The 26427-nt window shown below is 43.5% G+C and overlaps 1 protein-coding gene across 2 annotated transcripts; it reads left to right on the top strand.

Moving 5' to 3' along the window:
- The first annotated feature begins 415 nt into the window (after nt 1–415).
- ttll4 (tubulin tyrosine ligase-like family, member 4) lies at nt 416–24496 on the top strand. 2 transcript variants are annotated; one of them, XM_052083002.1, is made up of 21 exons: nt 416–584; nt 2490–3069; nt 5828–6236; nt 6311–6437; nt 7482–7561; nt 8018–8081; nt 12771–12889; nt 14615–14725; nt 14798–14874; nt 14964–15155; nt 15240–15322; nt 15985–16113; nt 16219–16341; nt 17988–18086; nt 19502–19636; nt 19833–19970; nt 20037–20133; nt 21655–21865; nt 22558–22625; nt 22708–22778; nt 22853–24496. In XM_052083002.1, the coding sequence occupies exons 2-21, from the start codon at nt 2665–2667 to the stop codon at nt 23001–23003; spliced, it is 2889 nt and encodes a 962-aa protein (XP_051938962.1). In that variant the 5' UTR covers nt 416–584; nt 2490–2664; the 3' UTR covers nt 23004–24496. The 2 variants fall into 2 exon arrangements, with proteins under 2 accessions (XP_051938962.1, XP_051938963.1); XM_052083003.1 differs by lacking the exons at nt 416–584; nt 2490–3069; nt 5828–6236; ... (1 more) ...; nt 7482–7561; nt 8018–8081 and adding an exon at nt 12329–12476.
- The last annotated feature ends 1931 nt before the right edge of the window (nt 24497–26427 follow it).

Genomic DNA, 26427 nt, shown 5'->3' with positions numbered 1-26427 from the left:
TGCGGGTATCCACTGGACTGTGGATGAAAGCGAAGTGAGACTCCAGTAACATCGAGTTACCATGCTCGTCTCCCGAGAGTCCTGCTGGTGAAATTACATGTACGGATCTACAAGACTAAGTAATTGAAATAGAAACATCACACAAGCCCGGCGCATTTACACTGTTTATTATTGTTGATTAATGTGCACTGTCCAGGGAAATAAATGAATAAATAAAATAAATGTTTTACACGGTTGTTTTCAGTCCTTATACTTTTTTAGACTAAACGTGTGATGTTAATTTTTTTGTTATAAACGATACATAAAAAATAAACTCCCACTGTACTGTATTGTTTTGTTTTTGCGTAAGGCTCTGACGTGTATGACGTTGGAGGCAAGGCTCGGGGCGAGCCACCGAACTGGCGAACCGGAAGTCGGAAGTAATCATAGCTGCTCTATCGTCGTGATTCGTCACTATTCACCCGGATACTCCGGTCAGCCCCTGTCAGAGGCTTGCCATGTGAAAGTGGAGCGAGTCACTCCTCTTGGGGTGGAAAGAGGAACTGCCACACAACGTGCTGGCCTCTTTCTCCACGTCCAAGCCGGTAAGTTTGGTCTTATTTTCCCAACTTTTATGTACGGTAGTGCGTTGTCGTTGAATCTTTCTAACGGGGTGGCCCGTGTTGCCATGGCGTAACGGTGATAAACACACGATTGAACGCTAAAACCAAGTAGCTAGCTATCTGCTGATTCTGCTCGAAAAAAAACGTCTGATGCACAGGTGTCCGATCAAGATTTACATTAAATACGACATCGCATTCATATTTTTGTGTCGCAAATAAAAGCGACATTGTCACCACAAATCAACTGAATCAAACATGAGGCTAACAAGTAGTCACTTAATGTTAGAATTGTCATTTGAACTTGTTGGTCTTGTGCACATTTTTGTTCATTAAGAGTAAAAACGTAAACACTTTAGTACTTCGTATGACTTAATCTGTTTTTGCTGCTAAGGCCCCCGTTTGTGTTTAGATAGAACGTACTCTTAGCAACGCAGTGCTTTTTAATCATCACATGGGATGAGCTGATATATGTGAGTGTCGTGTGTAGTACATATTTATTCAACAGATATGTGTTTGAAATATTAAACTGAACTGTCAATTGTACAATAGGTAGAGACAGATATGGATATAGTTAAATAGAATTTTCACTAATCCCAAATGTCTTCAGTTCAAACAAAGACAAAATTGACCTGACTGTTACAATACTTTTTGAAGGGACTGTATGTAAACAAACACGCATGTAAATGACAATTTATCCAGGCTGGTGGCATTGTGTTCGACTGGTTAGCACATCGGCCTCACAGTGCAGAGATGCAGGGTTCGATTCCGGCTTGTGTGGAGATTGCATTTTTCTCCATTTTGGGTGTTTTTTCTCCGGGTACTAGAGTTTCCTCCCCCATTCTAAAAACATGCATGGCAGGTTAACGAAACACTCTAAATTGTCCCTAGGTGCGATTGTGAGCGCAAATGGTTGTTCATCTATGTGTGCCGTGCGATTGGCTAGCAACCAGTTCAGGTTATACCTCACCTACTGCCCAAGGAGCAGCTGGGATAGGCTCCAGCACACCCACGACCCTTGTGAGGACAAGCGGATTTGAAAATGGATGGATGGATGGATGATTGGCCAAGTCAAAGTCTGGATTTGAATCTAATTGAGATTCTGTGGTGTAACTTTAAACGGGTCGTTCAAGGCAGAAAACTCTCCAATATGGCGGAGTTGAAGCAATTCTGCAAAGATTGGGCCAAAATTCCTCCACAGCGATGAAAACGACGCTTCACCAATTATCACAAACGGTTGCTATCAGTTATTGCTGCCAAGGATTGAACAACCCATTGTTAGGTTCAGGGGACAATTACTTTTTCACTTAGAGACGGCTGGGTTTGGATTTTTTGGGGGGCCTTCATCATATGATTTTAAAACTTTATTTTATATTTTCTTGGGTTGTTTCTGTGTGGTATTGAAATGGGTGTGATGTGTGATAAATGTTCAAAGATTACAGAAATCAGAAAGGGGGCAAATACTTTTTCTTGGCATTGCAGATGGAGAGATAGAGCTAGATGGACGTTTCTGATTGCTTGTAACATTCAGTGTTTTATTGTTATCGTATCCAAAGCTGTTTTATTTATTTTTAAATAGCACTCCTGAAAAATGATCTGGGAACCACAACAATTACATAACGGTGAATTTGGAGCCCTTCTCAAAATGAGTTTTATCCAACCTGAAGCGCATGTAACACCGTCTAGGTTTTAAATAAGAGTTAATGAAAAGGGAAAACCTCATTTCACTTTAGAAGTTCTTGTTCCCAGGCTGGACTTGGTCTTGCATGTGATTTCAAACCACTTTTGGAGAGAAAAAAAAACACATTAAATCTTGCTCGTGTAACCCTACATGTAAGGCGTCCAGGCTAAGTCGCCTCCACTCATCACTCGACTTTGTCTTCTTTGCAGGCATTTGAACTTGGTTCGCAGTGATGAATGCTGTCGCTCAGCAACACCTAGCAAGAAGTCCCTGTCCAAAAAAATCGAAGTGTCCAAGTTTATCCAGTTTGAGCTGACATCTCCAAAAACCTCAAGTGTCTTTTCAAAGGGGAAGAAATTGTCATCATCTCATTTTTGTAGAACCATGCCCACAAATAAGTCCCCACCCTGGGACAACGGAACCCCACAGGCCTGCTGCGACATGGCCATGTCAACCAGCGTGTCGGTCAGCTTCGACCCAGAGACTGTTGCGACTGCTCAAGTGCCTTTTCCTAAACAAGAGCACACCAAACTTCCTGCTTCTTCATCTGTTCAGATGCAAGAGAATGCAACCAAGAGTCAATCCACAGTCATTCCTATTCAGCCGCCGATGTTTAAAGGCATTCCAAGTGCAATCAAGTCAACGGGGGCAAAGTCAATTGGCAGCACCGCCCTGGACACAGGTGACCATTCTTCTTCTACTCTCAAAAGGGAAAACCTCAATGTCCCGAGAGGCGGCACCTTGCAACGAATCCAAGGACATCCTTCTATGCAGATGAACGTCTGTAAGGTACAAAATACCTTTCGCAAAAACTCATTTGGTACACCCGCACAATTTAATGAGAGAAAATTCTCCCTTTACGAGGATCATAATGCTCATTTTCAGTTGACAGTCAGAGCAGTAATAAAGTACTCCCCCACTATACAAATAGAAAAAAAACAAAAAAATACTGACGCCCCCCAACAAAAGCCTTATACCTTTTAAAGTACCGTATTTTCCGCCATATAAGGCGCTTCGGCGTATAAGGCGCATCTTCAACGAACGGCCTGTTTTAAAACTGTTTTTATCTATAGGGCACAGCGCCTTATTAGGCGCATAGAATAGAAGCTACAATAGTGGCTGTGGTTGCATTATGCATCCACTAGATGAGCTATGATAAAGGGAATACAAAACAATTTAAATACAGCTTTATTTCTATAGAGCTTGCAACAACTGCTGCAGCTGTAACAAAGCGCTTCACAGAACATTTCAAATACTACATCCAAGAAATCAGAATTTTGATCCATAAAATAAATAAAATAAAGATAAAGCGCGTTGAATGATGAGGCGCACTGTCAGCTTTGAAAATTAAATGCTTTTAGGTGCACCTTATAGTGTGGAAAATACGGTTATTTGAACTGTAAATATACAAAGTTTGAGCCCAAAGTCCTTTAATACAATTTCAAACTCATCCTACATGACTCTGAAAATATGTGGCTTACTATAGTGATGATTTGATTTGGATAAATTGCACCAGAAGAATTCATCTAACATTCCAGGTTAAAGTTAGCTCCTCCCCAACATACTAAATCTGTCTCTTTGTCGAGATGTATTACTTATGCTTCCGTGACACAATGTCAATTTAAACAGGGCTTTGGCAGTATCTTGTGGCATCTTTGGGTGTTTCAGAAAGCGCACAAAAAACACAGATGGGCAAATTTTTCAGCAAATATCCACATAAATAATAAATACAAAATTGTGAATATGTGGGGCGATACTCTAACAGTATGAGGATTTGGTTTTTTTTCCCCCCAGTCTTTAATTTTTTTCAAACAAGCGTATTCTGTTGCAGTTTTGGCTACTTTTTGCAAATGTAATAAGATCTTTGGTTTCAGATTGCATCTGACATTGGTTCAACGACATTTTTTAAAGTGGCGACCAAAATCTCAGAAAATCACAATTTGCACATATAAATCTTTTTTTAAAATCTGTGAACACTGCAACATGTCCAACAAGAGAAGGGAGAGTGACAAGGAGATAAGGACAGAGAGTGAATACACGGGGGGCCTTCCAAAAAAAAGAATACTTATTTGAAGTTAATTGCCTCCATCCATTCTTCCATTTTCCTAGCCTCACCCTCCAATTGTTGTAATTTCCAGACTACAAAAGGCACGATTAAAAGGCACAACAGCCAAATGTAGCCATAAAAGCAAATTTATAACACTATACATTCGTCGCTTCGTATTAATAGTCACAGGTCTCCACCTGGTATTTGTAAAGAGGTTGCACCGATGGCTTTTTTAAAAAAAATTAGACGTTATGTGATGAGGGTTTTGGGGGGGTAAATCAGAAGATTTGAAAAAAAAAACTGAATTGATCAGAAAATGGAGCAGTATTTATTAATAATTAATACTTTTTACAACTTCATTCTGCAGTCGACCCCTGCCATCATGAAAATGCCTTCGGGTTTTTAAAAAAATACTTAAACACTGATAGACATTAATTATAATGTGTAATGTTCACGTTTGCAACATCTCATCTTCGGACATTCATGATTTTAAAAAAAACCCATGAACATGTCATGTCATTCAGGTGGCCGGCGGTTTCACTGGCCCACGGAGAAGTGTTCAGCAATTTCATCTGTAAGATCTGATGAGATTTGTGGTAAATGTGTCACCAGCTTGAAGCACGTCGGTAAAAAGTTATAAACTAAACCTTGTCACAATGAAAGCCACGTGGTTCAAACTGTGGGGAAAAAAGTGGCTGATTCATCACCCTCAAAATACTTTTTTACTCCCAGTGGGGGGAGAAAGCAAGACATAAGAGACACTGCAAACACGGATGCCTTTTTGCTCTATGCATTGTCCTTAAAAAAAACAATAGTAATAATCAATGAATAAAAATGTGCGAGTCGGTAGGATTTTAGCCCCAAGGAAAATATGACTAACCCACTCGTCAGTTCTAAAAAAGAGCTCACCGGTGATAGGATACTGTGACTTACTCAAAATTAAAACACAAGAAGAATGATCACGTTTATTTAAACTTAACATGGTACACCTTTCTTGGGGACAAAATATTCAATATTTAGTTTCAAAATGAAGTAGATTGTATTCAATGGGGGAAATGCTGTTTATATTCACCCCAATATTTCCGAGAAGGTAATTTTAGAGCTGTAATTTTAATATGGTGAGACTGCAATATTTTTGGTCATGGTCATCACAGCGTCAGAATCTAATCCTCATGCCTACACATAACAATTGATTAAGAGTATCATTGGGAGCCTTCAATCAGGATGTTCTGAGAGGGAAGTGGCCACGGAGTTTAGGGTGTCATCAGCAGTTTGCACCAGAGATACAGAGACGCTAGAAGAGTCACAGAAACAGCAGTGAAGTGGACACCTCTGGAAATGTGGATGTTATTCGAGATGAATGATAACTTGCTGGAGAACAACAAACTGCAAAAAGTATGGTATCATTGCGACACCATCATGCCGAGTGCTGTTGAACATAGAGAGATGAAAGAGAGATTTCTGGTTCAAGAGCTGATTTTGGTTGTTTTGTCTTCTTAGCTTGAAACTGCAGAACTTGCCTCCCCGCTTTCAGTGCCTTTGGTATGCCTTACTCCTTTTGAAGACCCAGGAACAAAGATGGGAAAAGATACCTCCAGCCTTGATGCCAAAGTGGAAATGAGCAAGACCTTTCCGTTGACTTATTGTAACCAGCGGAACACTGCAGCAAAGTTCGCTCACACGCACAGCAGCCATGCTAAATCGGCGACAGTAAACAATACCCTTCAAGTCATTGATGTTTGTCCACCAACTGTTAGTATTAAGCCTCTAACGTTGGTAGCTTTGGATTCAAACAAGAAATTCCCACAAAGTGCACGGGATGAAAATAGAACCATATTGGGGAATCTCAATGGCCTCAATGCCAGTGCCACACCAAGAGATCAGTCCGTACTGCAGGACAGCCTCCCAGGTAATCAGAACCAGACCAACCTCATAGATGTTAGTCACGTGGATGATATTCTTCACCACTGTCCCATCCCTCAGGAGCGCTGATGGGCTCTGGGACCACCAAGATCTCCACCAACCACCTGACTAAGCAGTCAACAACTGCCTCTGTTGCAACTGTGTGCTTATCCTCCACTCCCTCTCAATGTGAGGCTAGAGAGGCCAGGTAAGATTGTCATAAGATTAACACATATTTTGTCCTTCATAGTCCCAACACCCTGGACTGTTCTTATATTTAACTGTATCTTACAAATATGCCGTGTTCCTAATTACGCTGACACTGCGTCCTTGACTTTACCAGTTCAAATTGCTCTGTGACGCAAACATGTTCTAATAAAGAAAAAAAAAATCAGTTTTGCTCAATATCATTTACCGTATTTTCCACACTATAAGGCGCACCTAAAAGCATTACATTTTTTCAAACGCTGCCAGTGCGCCTTGTAAACCGATGTGCCTTATTGATGGATCAATATTCTGATTTCTTAGACGTAGTATTTTAAATGTTCTGTGACGCGCTTTGTTACAGATGCCGTGGTAGCGAAAGCTCTTTAAAAATAAAGCTGAATTGTATTGTATTCCCTTTAGCGTACCTCCATCTAGTGGATGCATAAAGCAAATGCAGCCACTTTGTAACTTCTATTTTATACCCCTTATAATGCGGTCCGCAGTTTTGAAAATAGGCCATTCCGTGTACTCCGAAGCACCTTATCGTGCAAAAAATACAGTAATCAAAGCAAATCAAATCAAAAATCACCACACCTGTCAACTTGTACGTTTACCCTGTATTTTATACGTTTTTAATCATTTCAAATCATCTACGGCGTATAACAACTTTTATACGAGGGGAAAAAAATTGGTGAACCGATCTCACAAAGACCATTTTGGCTCAAATCCAAGCAGTCTCACCTGCTGGTAGCCAATGACAATGCTGTCGTCGATCGCTGCTATTGTCACGGCAAACCAGCAAAAGTAATCCTCAATCGTACATTTTTTTTCATTGCTGCATACGGTAGGATTGATAAAGCATGATGTGCGCATGCGCGGTTAGCCATTGTACGTTTTTTTTTGTTGCTTTGTTAGAGGAATCGTAATCATTTATAAGGGCAGCTATTAGCCGAGGTTGACGGGTATGAATCACTGTGTAATTGACGACCATTATAAATCAGTTTTTTTTAACACTGTCGATTGAAACTGTACTTTTGTCTTCCAGCTCAGACTGTGACATGCAGGTGGATTGCGGCGGTGAGGAGGAGCTGCCTTACGAGTTGGAGACCGCCTGCAGCGATGACGGTGAAGTCGATGACGTTCAAACACTTGTGATGGAATTGCTTGTCCATTGCCTCGTAGTGCCGTCACATCACCTACAGCACGTGTCAAACTCAAGGCCCGGGGGCCAGATTTGCCCTGTCAGGTCAATTTATGTGGCCCGCGAAAGCAAATCACGTGTGTCAACTTGCTAAGATCTGGACCAAAATGTCAAATTGTCATGTGTAATAAATTACGTTGAGATTTTCCAATTAAGTTGGCTCTTTACACTTGAACAATAATTTCATAAACTATGATAGTTGACTGATTTCAGAATGAGTAATCCATTCATTTGTTGTGTGCAAGTAATAATTTTGTGTTTTCACTGTCATAACGGCCCTCCGAGGGAAGACTTCACTTCAAATTGGCCTGCTACTAAAATGAGTTAGACACCCCTGTCCTACAATCTGCTGGCTCATTTTCAGTTTGATTCTTTTCCAGATTGTTCCGACTCGGCTTGTGTCAACGGTACTTCATCCACTCCATTGCAATTGCATCTATCTGGGTGAGGCTACTTGTTACGCATGACAAACACACACTCACACACATGCCAGGGTTACAATAGTTGGGTATTTTTCATTGTCTATCCATCCATCCATCCATCATCTACCGCTTATCCGGGGCCGGGTCGCGGGGGCAACAGCTTTAGCAGGGAAGCCCAGACTTCCCTCTCCCTAGCTACTTCTTCCAGCTCTCCCCGGGGGATCCCGAGTCGTTCCCAGGCAAGCTGGGTGACATAGTCTCTCCAGCGTGTCCTGGGTCTTCCTCGGGGTCTCCTCCCGGTGGGACATGACCGGAACACCTCACCGGGGAGGCGCTCAGGAGGCATCCGGATCAGATGCCCAAGCCACCTCATCTGGCTCCTCTCGATGTGGAGGAGAAGCGGCTCGACTCTGAGCCCCTCCCGGATGACTGAGCTTCTCACCTTATCTCTAAGGGAGAGCCCGGACACCCTGCGGAGAAAACTCATTTCAGCCGCTTGTATCCGGGATCTCGTTCTTTCGGTCACGACCCATAGCTCGTGACCATAGGTGAGGGTTGGGACATAGATCGACCGGTAAATTGAGAGCTTCGCCCTTTGGCTCAGCTCCTTCTTCACCACGACAGACCGATACAACGTCCGCATCACAGCAGACGCTGCACCGATCCGCCTGTCGATCTCCCGCTCCCTCCTACCCCCACTCGTGAACAAGACCCCAAGATACTTGAACTCCTCCACTTGGGGTAAGATCTCCTCCCCGACCCAGAGGGGGCACTCCACCCTTTTCCGACTGAGGACCATGGTTTCAGATTTGGAGGTGCTGATTTTCATCCCAACCGCTTCACACTCGGCTGCGAAACGCTCCAGTGAGAGTTGGAGAGCCCCGTTTGAAGGAGCCAACAGCACCACATCATCTGCAAAAAGCAGGGATGTAATACTGAGGCCCCCAAAACGGACCCCCTCAACGCTTCGGCTGCGCCTAGAAATTCTGTCCATAAAGGTTATGAACAGAATCGGCGACAAAGGGCAGCCTTGGCGGAGTCCTACCCCCACTGGAAACGGTTCCGACTTACTGCCGGCAATGCGAACCAAACTCTGACATCGGTGGTAAAGTGACCGAACAGCCCGTATCAGGGGGTTCGGTACCCCATACCCACGAAGCACCCCCCACAGAACTCCCCGAGGGACACGGTCAAACGCCTTCTCCAAGTCCACAAAACACATGTAGACTGGTTGGGCGAATTCCCACATACCCTCAAGGACCCTGCTAAGGGTGTAGAGCTGGTACACTGTTCCACGGCCGGGACGAAAACCACACTGCTCCTCCTCAATCTGAGGCTCGACTTCCTGACGGACCCTCCTCTCCAGCACCCCTGAATAGACCTTACCAGGGAGGCTGAGGAGTGTGATCCCTCTGTAGTTGGAACACACCCTCCGGTCCCCCTTTTTAAAAAGAGGGACTACCACCCCGGTCTGCCAATCCAGAGGCACTCTCCCTGTTGACCACGCGATGTTGCAGAGGCGTGTCAACCAGGACAGCCCCACAACATCCAGAGCCTTGAGGAACTCCGGGCGGATCTCATCCACCCCTGGGGCCTTGCCACCGAGGAGCTTTTTAACAACATCGGTGACTTCAACCACAGAGATAGGAGAGCCCACCTCAGAGTCCCCAGGCTCTGCTTCCTCCAAGGAAGGCGTGTTGGTGGAGTTGAGGAGGTCTTCGAAGTACCCTGCCCACCGGTTCACAACGTCCCGAGTCGAAGTCAGCAGCGCCCCATCCCCACTGTACACAGTGTTAGTGGTGCACTGCTTCCCCCTCCTGAGACGTCGGATGGTGGACCAGAATTTCCTCGAAGCCGTCCGGAAGTCGGCTTCCATGGCCTCACCGAACTCTTCCCATGCTCGGGTTTTTGCCTCGGCGACCACCGAAGCCGCGGTCCGCTTGGCCAGTCGATACCCGTCAGCTGCCTCTGGGGTCCCACAGGCCATAAAGGCTCGATAGGACTCCTTCTTCAGCTTGACGGCATCCCTTACCGCTGGTGTCCACCAGCGAGTACGGGGATTGCCGCCACGACAGGCACCAACCACCTTACGGCCACAACTCAGATTGGCCGCCTCAACAATAGAGGCACGGAACATGGTCCACTCGGGCTCAATGTCCCCCGCCTCCCCCGGAACATGGGAAAAGCTCTGTCGGAGGTGGGAGTTGAAACTCCTTCTGACAGGGGATTCCGCCAGACGCTCCCAACAAACCCTCACTATACGTTTGGGTCTGCCAGGACGGACCGGCATCTTCCCCCACCATCGGAGCCTACTCACCACCAGGTGGTGATCAGTTGACAGCTCCGCCCCTCTCTTCACACGAGTGTCCAGAACATGCGGCCGCAAATCCGATGATACAACTACAAAGTCGATCATCGAACTGCGGCCTAGGGTGTCCTGGTGCCAAGTGCACATATGGACACCCTTATGTTTGAACAAGGTGTTCGTTATGGACAATCCGTGACGAGCACAGAAGTCCAATAACAAAACACCACTCGGGTTTTGATCGGGGGGGCCGTTCCTCCCAATCACGCCCCTCCAGGTATCACTGTCATTGCCCACGTGAGCATTGAAGTCCCCCAGCAGAACAATGGAGTCCCCAGCAGGAGTACTCTCCAGCACACCCTCCAAGGACTCCAAAAAGGGTGGGTATGCTGAGCTGCTGTTTGGTGCATATGCACAAACAACAGTCAGGACCCGTCCACCCACCCGAAGGCGGAGGGAGGCAACCCTCTCGTCTACCGGTGTGAACCCCAATGTCCAGGCACTGAGCCGGGGGGCAATGAGTATGTCCACACCTGCTCTGCGCCTCTCACCGTGAGCAACTCCAGAGTGGAAGAGAGTCCAACCCCTCTCGAGAGAACTGGTACCAGAACCCAGGCAGTGTGTGGAGGCAAGTCCGAATATATCCAGTCGGAAATTCTCTGCCTCACATACCAGCTTGGGCTCCTTCCCTGCCAGAGAGGTGACATTCCATGTCCCAAGAGCTAGCTTCTGCAACCGAGGATCAGACCGCCAGGGTCCCCGCCTTTGGCTGCCGCCCAGCTCACATTGCACCCGACCCCTTTGGCCCCTCTCATGGGTGGTGAGCCCATGGGAAGGGGGACCCACGTTGCCTCTTCGGGCTGTGCCCGGCCGGGCCCCATGGGTGTAAGCCCGGCCACCAGGCCCCTGCCAACGAGCCCCTCCTCCAGGCCTGGCTCCAGAGGGGGGCCCCGGTGACCCGCGTCCGGGCAAGGGAAACTGAGATCCATTAATTTTACTCATCATAAGGGGTCTTTTGAGCCGTGCTTTGTCTGGCCCCTCACCTAGAACCTGTTTGCCATGGGTGACCCTGCCAGGGGCATAAAGCCCCAGACAACTTAGCTCCTAGGATCATTGGGACACACAAACCCCTCCACCACGGTAAGGTGATTTCATTGTAGTTTGTTTTATTTCATTTAGATGTATTTATTTTTTTTGTTTAGTTTTTTTTTTCGGGATGAGCGAGTACTGTATTAGCACCGGTCTTATTTTCAAGGTATCATGTAATAATAATAATAATACATTTTATTTATAAGCGCCTACTCACAACAGTACCAATACCAAGGTCCCCTCTTGTGGAGGAATTAAATGACATTCGGGTTAACCCTGTCCATGTCTATCCTCATATGGCCCGTAAGATGCACACACACACAACTGTTGAACAGAACATTGACACTCAATTTTGTGTTTTTGCTTCCTAACTGGACCCTTCTAAGGACATTCTGTCATTTGAAACCAGATTTCAAAACAAATATTTAGATGCGATGGAGTCGGAAATCAGGCCAAGTCCCGACTAAGCATGATTTGTAGCATGAGAAAAAAGAAGTACTAATTAATCACGTCTGTGGATTTTAATCGCAGATGTTTTACAAGAAACAACTTGCAATCCGTCTTTTTTTTTAAAGAGCAAATGTCTTTATTTTGGGTCCTTTTGAGTGACAGTGTGGTCATTGAACTGACACCTGGTTCGAGTGTCTAATTGGCGCCTGCCCCCCTTCAATGACATATCCACACATCCATCAGTTCCCGCATCCATTCTCTGCGCCGGCATTGTTTGATGAGGTTGAAAGCAGCAGAGTGCGGTGGAAAGCTCTGTAGCATTGTGCACCGCATTGTTGTCGCTCGACTGTACAAGTGTCCACCAAACACTCGTAGGTGCTTCTCCGCAAAAATGGCTCACCCTCCATTGTCGGCTTTGTGGCCATTTAGTAAACCTGCAAGCCCCTGCGCTCGCCTGAGAGCTGGAGCTCATGCAGGTAGAGCAAACGTACGTTAGCTGCCTCGAGAGCGGGAAGCGAAAATCCACCTGTCCTTCATCCGTTCATTTCACTTCACCTCCTATATGACTGTCATGTGAGTGCTCTCTCTTTCAATTTCATTTTTGATTAGATAACTTTCTCTCGTTAGCGCATGTCACCCTTATGATGGGATTGCAAGTTGGTGTGGCTAATTGATTTTGATTCCCACATTATATTTCGCTTGGGGCACATCTGCTCACCAGCCATAACATTTCGGTACATTCAATGAGATCCCGACACAAGCGCACGTATCAATAAATTCTGGCTTTTGACAATGTTTAATAGTGACACTTAATTGTGATTTTCTGATGAATATTTGCGTACTATAAATGTCTTCTCTGTGTTACAGTGTTGAAGAGCCCATGTTGTTGGAGGTGGAGGAAAATCAGGTGAAGAAACCGGCTCTCGTTCCCAGCCTGTTCTCACTCTTCCCTCCCACACTCTATTTCAGTACTGCCAATGAACAAGGTATGTGCTGGTAGTCTTTGCTGTCAGTAAATAGCTTCCTCAACCCGAACCCGAAGCCGAAATGTCCCACCCGAACTCCCACCACTTTAAAGCGCAGCATACATGAACTGATTTAAAGGTGTGAATCTCGATGTTCAACATGTGACTCTAACATTTTCCCCCGGTTCACTTGATTGTTCATTGATTTTACTGCTACATTCTGGAATTTTGACGATTTTCTTTTTTTTTAAGTTCTTAACCCTTCCATGCACCCTGTAACCTGATAACATTATAAGCTGTCCACTGTAGTAACCGCTGTCCCTGAAAGGGTTATGGTTTTTAAATAAGACCAGTTGTTATTTATTTGCATAAATTATTCAGTAACTTAATTTTTTTCAAGCCTTTAAATTCCTTTTTTTTTTTTGCATAGTTTGTTTGTTTTGAAAACAACCTCAGTAATAGCTTTTTTTGTTCCAAAATAACTCAGTACCACTTTTTTTCTTAATCCAACAACACAGGCTTTTCTCCACGTCAGTCAAGGGAGCTTCTACTTTCATAACTGAGGGTATCTTTGTTTCTTACAATCTAAAGTGTTGTTCATTTGCGCCATTGTCGTGCAGTAAGCCAATGTATGACTCTTTTGGAAATTAAAGGGTATTATCATCATGAAATTGCTCTCTTGTCCCAAAATGGATGAATGTCATGAAATCTGGTAGAAAATGGAAAACTTAAAATGTTCAAATGTGGGGTTTAAAATAAAACCCATTTTGCCTAAATTTGTATGATTCAACCCAGTACATAAACAGTAATTTATTAAAAATGGGTTGCGTGGACCTCAATTGGCCAAAAGTGGCCACAGTAGAGCCAAAAGGGGCAGTTCAATGTAGGCAGTATGTTCTTGATATACCGTATTTTCCACGCTAAAAGGTGCACTGGATTATGAGCCGCACCTTCAATGAATGGCTTATCTTGTCATTTTTTTCATATATTGGACGCATCGCATTATAAGTTGCAATCTACAATGCATCCACTAGATGGAGCTACACTCATGGAAATGCCAACAGAACACTACACCACACCCTGATTTATATCTCTACGATCAGCTGTCAGTAAAACTTATTTAATAAAGCAGCGACACAGTTCACTTAACCAACAGCAAGTTATAACATTGACTCGTTAACGTTGAACTCTCTTGCCACTGCTCTATTTCCGTGTTCAACTGTGAAACCGATCTCCTTAAGTTTGAACTGTGCATTGTAAGCATGTCTCGAGCAAGGAGCCATTTTGGGGGTCGACAAATTGCCGTAATTACCATACACAAGGAGCATTGGATTTAAAAGCGCATTGTGAGCTTTTAAGAAAATGGAAGGCTTTAGGTGCGCCTTTGAGTGCGGAAAATACGGTATTTAAAGAGCTGCTCTTGTAATTAACGAAATCAAACCAACGTTTATCCCATTTGGTTCGAACCAATAGGGCAGCACCTATCGTGACATGAAAACAGTCTCTCAATGAAGTGTCTCTACTTACTGCACGCGTCCAAGGAGATTCATGCACGGTTTTTAAGTTAAGCTTGCATTTTACGGAGTTTGACGAGGGCTACGATTCCGTGAGATGCTGATCTGATGTCACCACACAAGTGCGACCCTGTTTATATGTTTCAGTGAGCCACTCATTTTTTTTGCACATTGCTTCTCTCTTAATGCTAGTCTTTATTTATTTTTGGTGTTGTTTTTTTGTGTCCTGCAGTTGAAATGCTGCCCGAAGAGCAAGCGCGACTTTTAAAGTGGAAGATTAGCACCGTGACGCCCAATGTTGTGAAGAATGCCGTCGCTCGGTCGCACTTCGTCCACACCAAGAGTAGGTTTTCTCAAAGTGCAGTTATTGTCATTTTTTACAAGATCAAAACCCTCACCATTGAGTATCTGATAGAAAGCCATGACTGGTTGGGGTGCTGGGGCCACCACATGAAGTCTCTTTGTTTCAAGACTCTTCAAGAGCACCAGAAGGTGAAAACTGCTTGGAATCAGTCAGTCGAAAGACAGGATTTTGTTTTCCCCACTGAACTCCCATTTTGCTCCTTTCTTGCAATTCCTAGTTGAACCATTTCCCCGGAACATTCCAGATTGGCAGGAAGGACCGACTGTGGAAGAATCTGTCCAAGATGCAGAATCGTTTCGGCAAGCAGGAGTTCAACTTCATCCCGCGCACCTTTGTCCTTCCTCAGGACATCCTGCAGCTACGCAAGGCCTGGAAGGATGGGTCCAGACAGAAGTGGATCATCAAACCGGTAAATTCATGATGCTTGATCATAATCAAGTTTTGCCCCCACAACTGTGGACATTTTTGAACAGGATTTCTTATTTCCAAATAGCCTGCCTCAGCCAGAGGAGTGGGAATTCAGGTCATTCACAAATGGAGCCAGATGCCGCGCAAGAAGTCACTACTGGTCCAAAAGTAATGAGTCAAGAAGTCGTTGGGAGTTGACAAAAGTCTTGGGATACTGCTCTCAATCAGTTATTTCACGGTTTGCATCACCATTTCCTTTAAATGCCTCGAAATGGGCTCGCATCTCTCCACACAAGACGATTCGACACGATTCTGGATACACGGGGTACGATACGATGAAAACATTTTGCCATTTTTAAAATGTAACAATTGGGTTCAATTTAGTGGGATTGCAATTCGATTGGATATGGTACGGCTGAAACCTTTGTCATGTTTAGTCATGTGCGGCAAGCTTTCCAAAAACCCGAACCGTCCAAGTGAATTAGATTCAAAGAAACACCAAATAGGAATCAACAACTTTAAACTAATTTATATTTGTTGTACATCTCTCAAAAGAAGACGATACGATCTGATGATCAATCCATGGGGTGGGATGTGACTCAAGTATTGAACAATTTTAGTGTCACAATTGGACTTGTCAAATCAAAGCTGATTTTACAATTCAAATCGGCTTCTGTTGCACCGCCAATAATGAGAATTCTTCTCTTATTGTTATTAAATCTGAAGAACCGTTACATACAGTATTTCCCAATACTTTTGCCTAAAGCTAATTTTTTTTTTTTTTTTGTGCCCGTGTTTTTCTACCAATGACAAACTCTGTGTTTTTTCAGGTATCTCCACAAGCCCTACCTCATCAGTGGTAACAAGTTTGACCTGCGCATCTACGTCTATGTGACATGCTATGACCCGCTCAGAATCTACATCTTCTCAGACGGGCTGGTCCGCTTTGCAAGCTGCAAGTCAGTCTTCACCGACCGTTTACCGGAGTGACATTTTACTTCATATCTGGAAATTCTACAGCAGGCGACAAATCATTTAAACTTTGACGATCTTTCCCTCCGTAGATATTCGTCCTCCATGAAGACGCTGAGTAACAAGTTCATGCATCTGACCAACTACAGCGTCAACAAGAAGAATTCGGAGTACCAGGCCAACAGCGATGACAAAGCCTGCCAGGGACACAAATGGTAATTCAAAATGGCAGTAGAGTTGAAGTCACGTGTGGGACACCGAACTCATTTTGGGGAAAATTCTGATCAGATCGAAAAGTTCACTTAATTCTGTTATCTTGAACAGAGATTTGAAAAAAAACTGTGTCATGACACAGTTTGAACTGTTATGAAATCATATATGCAGATTTTTGTGTGCGCTTTATTGCAGAACTACTTGACTATTTTTCATGTATTTTTGTTTGCAATGGAAATGTTTAAAATGCCCTTTGTGTGTTTTTAACCCTAGAGCAGGGGTGGCCCAACCTTTTTTGACCAAGGAGCAACCGTAAATTCCGGGCTCCAGACCGCACCTGATTAACTCATTCCATTCCATACCAGCCAAAAAACGTAACAATTTCTTTAGGTTAAAATAATCTCCATATTTTTTATGAGCATGATAAATGCATTTGCACAACGAAATTACGCTGAAACATATAATAAGAGGCCAGACAAAGAGAGATCTTGATGCGCAATTGTGTAATTACGAGGAAAAATACTGCAGCCCACTAGGCTTTAAATAGAAGAATGCAAATCATATAATGCGAAAAGATATATGAAATTATTTCGATAGTCAGACGCTTAAAATTTATCATCGGTGGCAGCTTTAAGCCCGATGCTGCGCAGCTCAAAACAGGTCAAATGTGTTCTCTCGTGGCCGCGTGTTTTCAGTATGACGGAGGAGTCACCTTTTTTATTTCCAGTCCGAGTGAGGGGCAAATCAAATGTGCATGGGTGTTTTTGGTTGTCTTTTTACACTGGCTCAGTTCTTATTGCCGGAGCGTCCACCTTCGCACCATCGACTCGTCTATGCCAAGATTACGGGCAGCAGCTCGATTTCCTTCTTTAACGGGTTTAAACCTGTTAAAGGTAACACACTTTTCCCCGCTACGGCGAAATGAGTGCAAGTTGTGATTAGTCATACAATCTCATTGGACCTCAGTGAACTACTCATTCATTTTATTGGTCCATGTTTTTCCCGCGATGGAAAAAAAAATTAAAAGTCGCTTCATATTACACGCCGCAGTGTTGAAGGTGTGGCAAAAAAAGTAGCGGCTTGTAATCCGGAATTTACGGTACTTTTCAAGCTGTCAACCTCCCACAATCGAGCCCTTAACGTATGTGTACTTACACACGCACGCCATGATGAGCAACAGCCATAAGGACCCAAACATGAAACAAACTGAAAAATAAACTACGTACAAGGACAAGACTGCGTTTGAAAAAAAGGAAATCACTGCCTACCTCCGTGCGACAGCTGACACAGGGAGCCAGCGACGATTTGTAGCGTGCTCAGTGCAGAAACATCAAGATCGTGGCTGGCGTGCAGTGTGGCGCTCCAGATTCCCAATCTGTGACAGTGCCAACGGCGAATTGCAAATCAAACAAACTTTGAAGGAGAATAAGCAACAAAAAAAGCTCTGATAAATACTTTTTGTCTTTGTGTATTTAGTGTGCAGTGTACTCAAACACAAAAATATATCATACCAGTAATACGACCACCCCTCGCGGTCGACTGCGATCGACTGGTTGGGCACTCCTGCCCTGGAGGAAAGAAGAAAAAAAGGTTTTAATAATTCCTGTAGATGTTGTGACATAACCTGAGTGCACTCATGTGTTTTCAGGACTCTGAAGGCCTTGTGGCAATATCTTGGCTCCAGGGGAGTTAACACCACCATAATTTGGGAGAAGATTAAAGACATCGTCATCAAAACAATAATTGCGTAAGACTTAACTTGTTTTGTTTTACCTGAATTCATTCCGTCTGCCATACGCACCTCCTGAGCTGCATTTTCCATCTTCCCATTATACACACCCTAGAATTGCTTGTAGAAAATTGAAGTATTATTCAATTTTCAATTTTTCAATTGCTAATTTGTGTTACATAGAGGAAGCCATAGTTCCCTTTCTTTGTTTTGCTTTGAGGCTAAGTCACAAAGACAAATCCTGATCGCAATAGATTTCACAAAAACGAAAAAGAATAATGGAAAGTACCAAATATGTGTTCTGAGAGTTTTCAAAGACGACTGAGGCGAGAGCAGTGTAAAAAATGAGCCTTTCATCAACAAACACTTGCTTTGGAATATATTTCTTACCTCATGGGAAACCCACTTTTACAAAAACAACAAAAAACATTGAGTAAAAAATGTTTGTTTTTATTTCCGGCTGTTTTTAAAAAGCACACATTGTTTAGATCAGTGGTTCTTAACCTGGGTTCGATCGAACCCCAGGGGTTCGCTGAGTCGGTCTCAGGGGTTCGACAGAGCCTCTGCCATGGAGGGTAAGACACACATGACTCAACCTGTCAATTAGTTATGACACGCCCGCTTGGCCATCACTGGCTGCAGATGATCACATTACATTGCTTGTCCAATCAGTGCTGTGGGAAATTTAGTTCGCTTACGAGTCAACATGTGTCTGTTGTGATAGTACAACATACAATTTTTTTTAAAAGTATACTTAATCTCTTGACATTTTTTTTTCTGTTTTAATAAATGCATGTTTTTAATATCTTGAATGTGTAAATCCTTTTTTTTAATATCTTGACTTGATAAAAAAAATATATATATATTTATTTTTCACTCATGGTTCGGTGAACGTGCATATTAACTGGTTGGGTTCAGAACCTCTAAAAAGGTTAAGAACCACTGGTTTAGATTGTTGTCATCAAGGCATTTTTCTGTCTGAGTTTGAAATGTGCTTCTGGTCATCTTGAAAGCACAAGTTGATGTTTTTGTTGCCTTCCCCCAATGTAAATAATAACGGTTAATGTCATCAAACCATGCAGTGATTGATTGCCTCAATTACCATACATTTGTTGTCTTGTATGGTTGCCAGGGGGCCACAATGAATGAACCAATCAATCGGCAAACCCGTTCTGTGTTATCTCACCGGAGCACACCCCTTCTGTACCTTGCCATTCAAAATTGAAGCCGCCATTGGAGACATCAGATTCCCCTTCCTCGATACAATTTGACGATCATTTTTCATTTTCCGTCCACCGATGTATAGTATGCCCCCTCAATTTTTGATGTGATTTGAATTCAGCGTAGTCAACATGAGAAATTACTTTACTTTAAAGAATCACGTGCTGCATTTTGATGGTGACCTTCTGTCTCTCTGGTGTATCTGTCTCCAGGTCAGAACCGTATGTGAACTCTCTGCTCAGGATGCATGTGCGTACGCCTTATAGCTGCCACGAGCTGTTTGGCTTCGACATCATGCTAGATGAAAACCTGAAACCCTGGATCCTAGAGGTCAACATTTCGCCCAGGTAACGCGCGCGCGCACACACACACACACACACACACACACACACACACACACACACACACACACACACACACACACACACACACACACACACACACACACACAAAGGCACCATTGGCTATACAAAGAGTGCTCAGTTTCATCAATAAATAACCAAGCTTCTGTTCATTTTTGTTTTGTTTGTTTCTGTCATGCAGCCTCCATTCCAACACGGCACTGGATGTTTCCGTCAAGGGTCAAATGGTTCGCGACCTCTTGAACTTGGCGGGCTTTCGTATCCCGCATCAAGAGGATGTTGTCACCGCAAGTGGAAGCACCTCCAGCTCCAACAGCAGGTATGAGGAGGGGAACATGCGGCACCAAGTTGAAATGCATCCTGATAGTTTTGCCTTTGTGGATAGCCTGTGCGGCGTGAGCAAGGAGACAAGCAATGTGGAGGTCTCCGTTGACGAGAAGGTGAAACGGGCCTTTTACCTCAAACAGCGCTTTGCTGAACAGGTACACAACCACACTAAGGGTTACATGAAAACAAGAAGGAGGAAAAGACCTCAACATTAGTTTACCAAAGCATCCAACCATATGCAGTACCTCTGAAAAGTTTGGAAACATTTTCAAACTCAAACGTTATTAAGTGGTCAACAAATTCAAGCCATGAACTGATAAAGATAAGATAAGATATCCTTTAGTCGTCCCACACTGGGGAAATTTACAGCCTCCAGCAGCAAGAATGTATGTAGAAAGAAGAAAGAGAAAAAACAACAAACATCTTTCAATTAAATGCAATATGAACACAAAATGGATAAATCGCAGTACTATTTACAATTTTCCTTCACATCATTTAATTATTATTATTATGATTGTTATTTTTTATTCATCAGCCTGACAGCAGTCGGTAGGAACGAGCGTCTGTATCTCTCCTTCTTGCAGCGCGGGTGTAACAGTCTCTGGCTGAAGGAGCTACCAAGTGCTGTCAGGGCGGGCTGGAGGGGGTGGGAGGGACTGGCCATCATAGCTTTTAGCTTAGTTAGCATCCTTCTGTTGCCCACCTCCTCCAGAGTGTCAAGGGAGCAACCCAGGACAGAACTGGCCTTCCTGACCAGTCGCTCGAGTCTCTTTCTGTCCCGGGCTGAGATGCTGCCTGACCAGCAGACAATGCCATAATGGATGGCCGAGGCCACCACCGAGTTATAGAACGTCTTAAGGAGTGATCCCTGAACCCCAAAAGACCTCAGTTTCCTGAGTAGGAAGAGTCAGCTCTGTCCTTTCCTAATCAGGGTGTCCGTGTTTGTAGACCAGTCCAGTTTGTCGTTCAGAAGAACACCAAGGTACTTGTAGGAGGTCACCCTCTCTATGTCCATACCCTGGATGTTCATCGGTGCTGGTGAGGACTTTTTCCTGCAGAAATCCACAACCAACTCCTTAGTTTTCCTAGGGTTGATCTGGAGGAGATTCTGCTGGCACTAGTCCACAAAGTCCTTTGTCATGTTATGTTATTATGTTGATAAAACCATTCAAACTGTTCCATCAATATTTCGTCATAATGTCAATGACTTAAGTATTCATCTACAATTCTGGAAATGTTTAAATAATGAAAAAACACTGAATTTTTCATGTTTCCAAACTTTTGATTTGTTGGTGCAAAATGATTTCCTCTATCTGTGTTGAAATCCCCCTTTTTTTTTTAATTGAGCATTTTTTTAAATCCATATTCCTCCCCTATGGAATACATTATTGTAGTATTCAACCACATGTTTCGAGCTAGTTTTGGAAAGGGAGAAAGTTTGCCTTTTGTGTTTGTATTGGAGTGTACAGCTTGTATAACTGTGTACACTTCCTGTCCACCCAAAGTCATTCAACATGTCTGAACCGCTGAGAAAGTAAGAAAGAATGTAAGAAAATATTGACAAAAATGTGAAGGTTTTGCTCACATTTGACTGCGCTGTGCGGCGGATAAGCGAAGCAGTTGTAGCCTGCGACTCTGTCTCCAATACAGTATTCACATTTTGTTTCTTCCGGTAGAGCGTCCTGGCGACAGTGTTGGATGTTTTGACTCCCAATGATGTCCGCGTGCTCGCCGAGAGCGAAGACGAGTTAAGCCGCCGAGGAGAGTTCGAACGCATTTTCCCATCACCGTCGTCATCCAGATACCTGCGCTTCTTTGAGTGTCCGCGGTACCTCAGTATCTTGTTGGACCAGTGGGAGCGCAAGTACTGCAAAAACAGGACAAAAGGTTTGTCAGTGAATTTTATGAGCACCACCGATGGTGGAAAGTTTGCTTGTGTGAGTCAATAGAATTCAAACTCAACATTTTGCCGCAAAAAAATAAATAAATAGAATTAGAAATAATTGGCTACAGGGTGCCGCCATCAGCAAATCTTAAAAGAAAAGATTTTTATTTGTCTCACAATGGAGAAAGTTGCAAGTTACAGCAGCAAAATTCGGAGGGAAGAAAGCAGAAAACTCTACATGGTGTTTAATAGCTCCCCTTTGGAGCCTCTCCCAAGGCAGCGAAGGCTGTCCTCTGCTGGTCCGAGTTAGACATTGCATTTCAAAGTGTCGTGTTTTGTTTTGTTGTTTGTTTTAACTGAATGTTGCTTTGTACCCAGAAGTGCGATTTAATTTAATCCTTTCAGAGACAGCGGTTACTACAGCGGACAGTTTATCATGTTATCAGGTTCACATTGCATGAAAGGGTTGATTATTTTTTCTTGTGAAACATGCGACATGTTGTCTTTTTTAAAAAATGTTTGTACATTTTGCATCTCACTTATTGGACAATTTGTTGTGTAATTCATAAACTGACAAGAGTCTGGGTTGATAGAAAGGTTTTCTTATTTTATCTTATATTCTTGCTGGAGGCTGTAAATTTCCCCAGTGTGGGACTAATAAAGGATATCTTATCTTATCATAATCTGTGTGCAGGTATCAATCTGCTCAGGCCGTTGTGTCAGAAAGGAGTCCATCTTGGCACCAATGATCCTGCTCACATGGTAAGGAGCATGACCGCGTTGATCTCTATGAAGACGCACCGAATCTCAAATGCTTAACCTCCGCGTTGGTTTATCTACCCAGTGGTCCAAGTGTAAATACATCTCCAAATTTGTACACCACAGAGAAGCACCAGTCTACCCTTCGAAATCAAGGTGCGCACGCTGACCGACGTGTTCTCGATAAAATTGAAAACTGCAATTGAAAGGCAAGCGCTCTCATTTTCCAGGGTGGCAGTTATCTATCCGAACCAGTCGGATCACATGGACATGGACGAAGGCTCAGACGGGGACGCCTTTGTTCCTAGTCCACCCGATTTGCAAAGTCCCAGGTCCAGTGCCGGCAGCAGCGCCCGTACCAGTCCTCAGCTCAGTTTGTGAGGCCTCCTCGCACCCACAACGACATGCTCAGGGTCTTCGACTGCCTACTGCCAATGACTTCACCGTGGATTACATTGAGCAAGATCCAATCTCATAACAATTCAGACCAATTGATGACAACTGTTGGTTGATGGGACCTTGAAAAATAAAAAAATGTACAAAAAAAATGCTATTTTGACAGTCTACTATAGGCACGGGCAACTCCGGTCCTTCATGTTTTATTCTCTCCTTCACTTTCTCCAACACACCAGATATAAATGAACAGGATCGCTATCAAGCAGCTTGTTGATGAGCTGATCATTAGAATTGGGTGTGTTGGAGGAGGGTGACATCTAAAACATGCATAATAGTGGCCCTTGAGGACCAGGGCTACTTTAATCCTAAAATTTTACTGATGGGCGCATAACAAAAACACAATCTCGCATATTTTCTGACCAAGTCAGAATAGGGGTGCTGAATGGGCCACAGAAAGCACACTGCAGTATTTAATCTGTTCTGCCGTGCAATTCTAAAAACAAGTACATACCGTATTTTCCGCACTATAGGGCGCACCAAAAAGAACATTCATTGAAGGTGCGCCTCATAATCCACTGCGTCTTTTAGTGCGGAAAATTCTGTACATTTATTCTGCTCATAATAACTTATTTCTAGTCTGCAATTTTGTTTTGTTTTGTTATGACACAGTTCTGTTACCCTCGCCTCTGAAGTGTTTCGAAACATCTAAAACAAACGTCACTTGAACTGCGATGTCAACCGCATGCTTGTTGCCCTGACGAGTAATGCTTGACCTGAAGCTTTGTGTGACGACACGTAACGTAGTCTATCGAACGGATGGATCAAGCAACTGCAAGTTCCCCTTCCGACCACTCTTCAGTGAGTGCTATCAGGAGTAAAATGTTTACATTTGCTGACACTTGCTGAGGGCGAGAATGGACTCCACACTCGGCCCAGGCAGGTTCCTGCAGTGGCCTGTTGCCACTTTGAATAATACTGTAGTCCTGAACTATAATAACCAGAAATGAGCTTGTTTATTCAGTGTTAAAGGGAGTTTGATGAATGTTGAATGCACACCCTTTGACTGTGACACAAAGGACATTGGTTGCTTTTGGAACAGAACCAGGAATGATTCCTAATCACATTAACCTTCCACCCCATATTATTGCTTTCGGATTCTGCTGTAATAAATCCTTCGCCAGATGCAAACTCACCGGAAGCACACTTGTCTTTCTAACTTGGAGCACAGGATCCACGGGCCGTTATTGGCTGACAGTTTTTTTTTTTGTCTTTAGTAAATGTATCTTTGTATTTAAATTATGGCGAGAACACCTTCAGAAAGCCACATACGTTTACAGTGACAGTAAGAAGGAGGTCAATTCAGGTGTGGATTTGGATAAAAGTGTATTTGCACCCTTTGATTCACAAAAATGGAAGCGTCCACCCTCCAGAATCGCAATGGCATCACCAGTAGCCTGATTGCTAACCAACAAATGGCCCCCCCCCCCCCCAAAAAAACCATTTTGTCTTTGGTGGAAGACTGCTTTCAACAGCTACTGCTTTCAAACAACCACATTTTGTGAATTTTTCTTGGACAGTAATTGCTCAAACAAGCGTCAAATTTAATGATAGCACAAGATTTGTGCACAGTGCAGATTTTAAAAGGCCTCTTACCATCAGTCTGCATGAAGGGGGCTGTACTGGATTGTCTTTTCAATCTACCTCTCAAATGAAACTTGATTTATTTTGGGGGAGGGGGGTGGCGTCAAAAACACGATTTACATACAAACAAATCTGGATTGCTTGAAACCCAGTTTGTCAGCAGTTCCACATTACCGCACAATTTTCTGTCACAAGGCTGATCTGCATCACTGCGACTCTTGACAGCGCTTTTATTGGCCACTTTGTTGTGTAGGGAGAGGGGTATTTGTTCCTAACATAACTGAAATGTAATATACTATCTGAGATTAGGATTGTTATACTAGTAATATGTTTTACTAACTGGACAAATGTAGCATTTTTAAGGGCTTGAAAATACTGCTCAATACTTTCAAAATAAAAGTTGTTTTAAGTAGTTTGTGTCTCCGTGTGTGTGTGCGCGCGCTTGCGTGTGTGAGCGAGTGCTGTTGCAGTTAATTTGCATGATTGTTGGAGTCTCCCCCTGTAAAATAATGACCACGTTGAATGGGGGCCGCTCAGCGTTTACAACAGGACATGGTTGTAAACTATTAATAGCTTGGCTTTTCACTCTTGAGCGGCAGGCCTGTTTGGATAACCACATGTATTAATAGTAGGATTCGAGGAAACAGCTGTCCTTGCCTTCTGTTTACTGTATACAACAGGGGTGTCAAACTCATTTTTGCCAAGGGCCACATGCAAGTGACTGTTTTCCTTGGAGGGCCATTATGACTGTGAATGTAATTAAATAAGTCAAGAATAATGGTTGATTCAACAATTGCTTAAGTTACTGTAATGAAGGGTTTGGTGACAAGAGAATGCTTATGATATCTCTCTTATTTATTACATATTAGAAGTTGAAATGTTGGTCCAGATTTTAGCAATCAAGGTAGAACTTGACATGTTTGGTTTGCTTTCGTGGGCCACATAAAATGATCTGGCGGCCAAGATATGGCCACCGGGCCTTGAGTTTGACCCAAGAATCCCAATTCCATTGAATTTAGGGTATTTCGATATGTCCAATTAAAACCCAAATTCAATGATTTGCAAATCCTGAAGTACCGTATTTTCCACACTATAAGGCGCACCTAAAACATTCAATTTCCTCTAAAGCCGACTGCGTTTTATAATCCGATGCGCCTTATATATGATGTTACAGTCTCTTTATATTCCACATTGAGTTGTTTCCTTGTTAGTGTTACTATGCTACTTAGTGGTGATTATTAGCAGGAACCAATTGTAACGTAAAACACTAATGGACGTGCATTTGCCAACACACACTCAGACAACTACTTTGTGAGCTCTGCACAGCCATGATGAAACGAAGAAAATACCAAAAGCATAGTTAACTATTAACTAAACAAAGGAAGAAAGAGACAAGTAAAACCTCTGAGGATATTTATCCCCTTGTGGACGAGAGCCCATGAGGTTTGTGTGCATTTTTGTTGAATAACCTGTCTTCATGACTTTTGTCTTTCATTTATTGTTTTGTCGTGCCAATTGTATTTATGAGAATGAATAAAGCCTCTATTCTTATGGACTTCGTGTCGTGCTTCATGCTATTTCTTGAGGGAGCTACATAAGGATCATCCATCCATCCATCCATCCATTTTCTGATCCGCTTATCCTCACAAGGGTGGCGGGGCTTGCGGCAGCCTATCCCAGCTGACGGAGGACACCCTAAACTGGTTGCCAGCCAATCGCATGGCACACATAGACGAACAACCATCCACGCACACACTCACATCTCGGG

This window comes from Hippocampus zosterae, chromosome 12 (assembly GCF_025434085.1).
Source record: "Hippocampus zosterae strain Florida chromosome 12, ASM2543408v3, whole genome shotgun sequence".
Taxonomy (NCBI): domain Eukaryota; kingdom Metazoa; phylum Chordata; class Actinopteri; order Syngnathiformes; family Syngnathidae; genus Hippocampus; species Hippocampus zosterae.
This window is presented reverse-complemented; position numbering and strand designations above follow the sequence as displayed.

Coding starts and splice junctions, on each gene's coding strand:
- ttll4 (XM_052083002.1), top strand. CDS start 2,665: ATGCCCACAAATAAGTCCCCACCCTGGGACAACGGAACCCCACAGGCC. Junction 3,070..5,827: donor TGCAGATGAACGTCTGTAAG/GTACAAAATACC, acceptor TTGTCTTCTTAG/CTTGAAACTGCAGAACTTGC. Junction 22,626..22,707: donor CCAATGATCCTGCTCACATG/GTAAGGAGCATG, acceptor TTATCTACCCAG/TGGTCCAAGTGTAAATACAT.